Source organism: Priapulus caudatus, unplaced genomic scaffold, assembly GCF_000485595.1.
Source record: "Priapulus caudatus unplaced genomic scaffold, Priapulus_caudatus-5.0.1 Scaffold324, whole genome shotgun sequence".
NCBI classification, from domain to species: Eukaryota; Metazoa; Priapulida; class Priapulimorpha; order Priapulimorphida; family Priapulidae; genus Priapulus; species Priapulus caudatus.
The window spans coordinates 305,448-309,121 of record NW_014577385.1 but is presented as its reverse complement, the minus strand read 5'-3'; the positions used below and the strand labels follow the sequence as shown (position 1 = coordinate 309,121).

At 45.4% G+C, this 3,674-nt stretch overlaps 1 protein-coding gene across 1 annotated transcript in view; it reads left to right on the top strand.

The window, feature by feature from the left end:
* LOC106809043 (protein FAM184A-like) overlaps positions 1 to 3,674 on the top strand; it is a gene marked incomplete at its 5' end in the record, with an annotated part of 20,196 nt that overhangs the window by 10,558 nt on the left and 5,964 nt on the right. Inside the window, 1 exon segment of the mRNA XM_014811986.1 lies at positions 2,495 to 2,641. Coding sequence (XP_014667472.1) covers positions 2,495 to 2,641 — 147 coding nt within the window.

The window sequence follows — 3,674 nt, the reverse complement described above, 5'->3', positions numbered from 1 at the left end:
GTGTGACCTTTGCGTGACCCCCATGAAGCACGCACACATACAGACATCACTTAGATGTGCTGGCGGCAGAAGCAGCCCGAATAGATGTAGAGCTGAAGCAGTAAGCGCCTGCAAACACACAACACCCAAGCACCCCAGCTTCACTCCGCAGAAAAACCAAGACGCCACGCTGCTATAGAATAAAACACGAGGGTAAGAGGGTGCCATTAAGCATATATATATATATATATATATCGAGAGACACACAGATAGACAGAAAGATAGATAGATAAATAGCTAGATAGATAGATAGATAAATAGATAGATAGATAGATAGATAGCTAGATAGCTAGATAAATAGATAGATAGATAGATAGCTAGCTAGATAGATAGATAGCTAGATAGATAGATAGATAGAGAGATAGATAGATAGATAGATATATAGATAGATAAATAGATAGATAGATAGATAGATAGATAGATAGATAGATAGATAGATATATAGATAGCTAGATAGATAGATAGATAGATAGATAGATAGATAGATAGATAGATAGCTAGATAGATAAATAGATAGCTAGATAGCTAGATACATGTGCGTGTCTGCATAATTAATTAGTGACGTAATTTGCATAGTCATGTAATTGGTAATTAGAACATGGTTCAGCAGAAACGAATCACATTATAAGATCACGTCTACAACAGAGCATGCATTCAAATAAATTCACCTCAACAAATTCGATATCTTTTTAAATGCCGGTGGATGCCAAACAGGATATATACACGTCTCACGAATTACGATAAATAGAAAGACAAACACAGACATGAATAACGTCCAATGAGAGGCACACATGTGAACGAATTCCATACGCATATACACGATATGGAAACCACAGTAGAAAAAGAATCAGAGTATCACATTAAGATATCACGAAGTTGGAATTGTGTGTGTATGAAAACGTTCAGAAACAGGTTTACACAAAAGCTGGATGAAAGCAAGACCAGACCAGGCAAACATGCATGCAGACAACACACACAACGTGCGAAAATCATTCAGTGTACAGTGACATCACACCGAGTAAGAGTGTCCAAGCATTCGCACAGTGGCGCCACATAGTGGAAGAGCCCAGCAACAGCAGCGAAGCAGCATCACACACATACGCAGTCGATGCATCTGCAGATGGCGCCACCAACACGAGGCGGTAAGTGGGATCGCTGACCCAGCACAAGCAGCAGCGACGAAAGCGAACGTGCGCAGTCACCGAAAGGTCACGCAAAGGTCACAGAGCCAGCGTCATCAGCTACATCACCAGCTATGTCATCAGCTACGTCATCAGTTACGTCATCAGCTACATCACCAGCTATGTCATCAGCTACGTCATCAGCTACGTCATCAGTTACGTCATCAGCTACGTCATCGGCTACGTCATTGGCTACGTCATCAGGTAGGTTATCAGCTACGTTATTAGCTACGTCATCAGCTAATATCAGCAACAGATGAGTGGTTAACACGCATGCATGCACAGGTAAGACTCAGTGGCTAAACAACTTTTTGTTCGGATGTATATTATAGATAACTTCGATATGTATATTTAGTAGACTGACTCAGGATTAGCAGAGGCATAGCCTGAGCAAATGTCTAAAGGGAATGTGGAATATTTCTAGTGGGTGTGAGGCGAGGGTTTCACGAATGACCACGCCATGATGTACACATTTGTTGAGTTATGCTTGATTCTATTAGGCTTTTATTGTATTTCTTCTTATAACAATCTAGGCAGAGCGGCCGCCCCCTTGCCTTCCCTCAGCCCCAGGGGTTACGGCCCAAGCTGAAAACAAATCTGTTAACTGATTCTTAGCTCACTATGTCGGTGTAGAGGTCGAACAACACGCTGGGAAAAGCAGTGATCATACAGATATACTTCACAAGCTATCACCATAGCAACCACAGATCCGCAACAGCAAGATGCAACCAAAATGCTACCGTTGCTCATGTCCCCTACAGTTTCACATCACACACTCACACCTTGAAACAGCACTTCCAAATGCACTTCCAAAGGTTCTCAAAATCATTCTAAAAAGATGGCATTCGCTAGGTATCAGCACACAAAAAAACGATACTAAAAAATACCATTCTGATGACGTCTACCGAATTTTGCGCCAAACTTGTTCTTCCCGCACCCTATTGTGGGTAACTAAAGACTACTAACTTATTACCAGCATTCAATGTTTCCAGAGGAAACCTAGTCAGGAGAATAACCCACTAACTAAAAACTCCTCTGACATTCAAGGGAGGGTTGGTGCGGCTTGCAGGGAGTGCCACTGAGAAGTAAAGACTAGGGTAGATGATGCAGGTAGCTGATGACGTAGCTGATGACGTAGCTGATGACGTAGCTGATGAGGTAGCTGATGATGTAGCTGATGACGTAACTGATGACGTATGCATGCTGGCGGCTTTGCACTCACACAAACGCGTGTGCACGCGCATGCCGTGTCCCGTGCTGCCACCTGTCTGTAGGAAGCGCGAGAGGGAGCTAGCGAGGCAGCAGGAGGTGGAGATGAACTCACAGGAGGCGCAGCATCTGCGGCAGCGGCAGAGCATGCTAGCCGGCTTCAACGAAGCTCAGGAGCTGCTGAAGAAGAAGCTAGCGATGCTGCAGACGATGTAAGCGCCCTCTACTTTCGCGCCACCCGCAGCCGCGCGTGTGTTAATGTTCCGCTCGCGCGCGGGAGCGCGGAACGGTCATTCGAGATTCGAAAGTTTGAAAGGTTTGAAATTCTAAAGATTTTTTTTGCAAAAGATGCGATCATCAGTCAGGATTGCGCGCAAATTGCGGAGAATCTCGTTCTTTAGTTTAGCTTGAATTTTTTGTAGGAAACCTTTGGCCTCCGCTGTTTGTAAGAATGCAGATATTTCCTAAGAGAAGCTTCGTTAGAGACATCGCTGTGGAAAGTGTTAAGAGATTTAGTTTGTTTGGTGAAACGCAGCGTCGGTAACATTGTCGAACAAGATGTTAGATTGTGTTATCGGATGCGTCGGTAATTGTTACGCGGCATTTGGTAATGTGTTATGCAGCTGCGCATGTTACAAAACGTTCCTTTTCCAATGACAACCTATCTGTTGCGAGAGACTTTTCTATCTGTCTGACCCCCTCCCCCCTTCCCCCTCCCTTAGGGTATTGTTGCTAGGTCGTTCATGCTAGACCAGTCTATACGCGTTTTTTTTTCGTGCACACGGGCGAAATATCGACTTTGTGACACCTTTTTGCTGAGCAGCGTTTTGGAACGACCCTAGCGCGACGATGATTGGCTAGAGTTACCTGTCAATCACACAAGGCAGATAGCTCTATCAGGGTTAGGTGCCCAAAAGGCGGGGGGGGGGATCCCACACGGTTCAGGGTGTGAGTGTCTGTGTGTGAGGAGCAGGCAGCAGTAGCCGTAGCAGCTGTATCAGGCTGTATCAGTAGCAGCAGCAACAGCAGCAGTATTAGTAGCAGTAGTAGCAGCAGCAGCAATAGCAGCAGTAGTAGCAGCAGCAATAGCAGCAGCAGAAGCAGCAGCAGCAGCAGCAACAGCACCACCACCAGCAGTATCAGTAGCAGCAGCAGCAGTAGCAACAGCAGCAACAGCACCACCACCAGCAGTAGCAGCAGTAGCAGCAGCAGCAGCAGCAGTAGCAGCAATAGCAGCGGATAGCA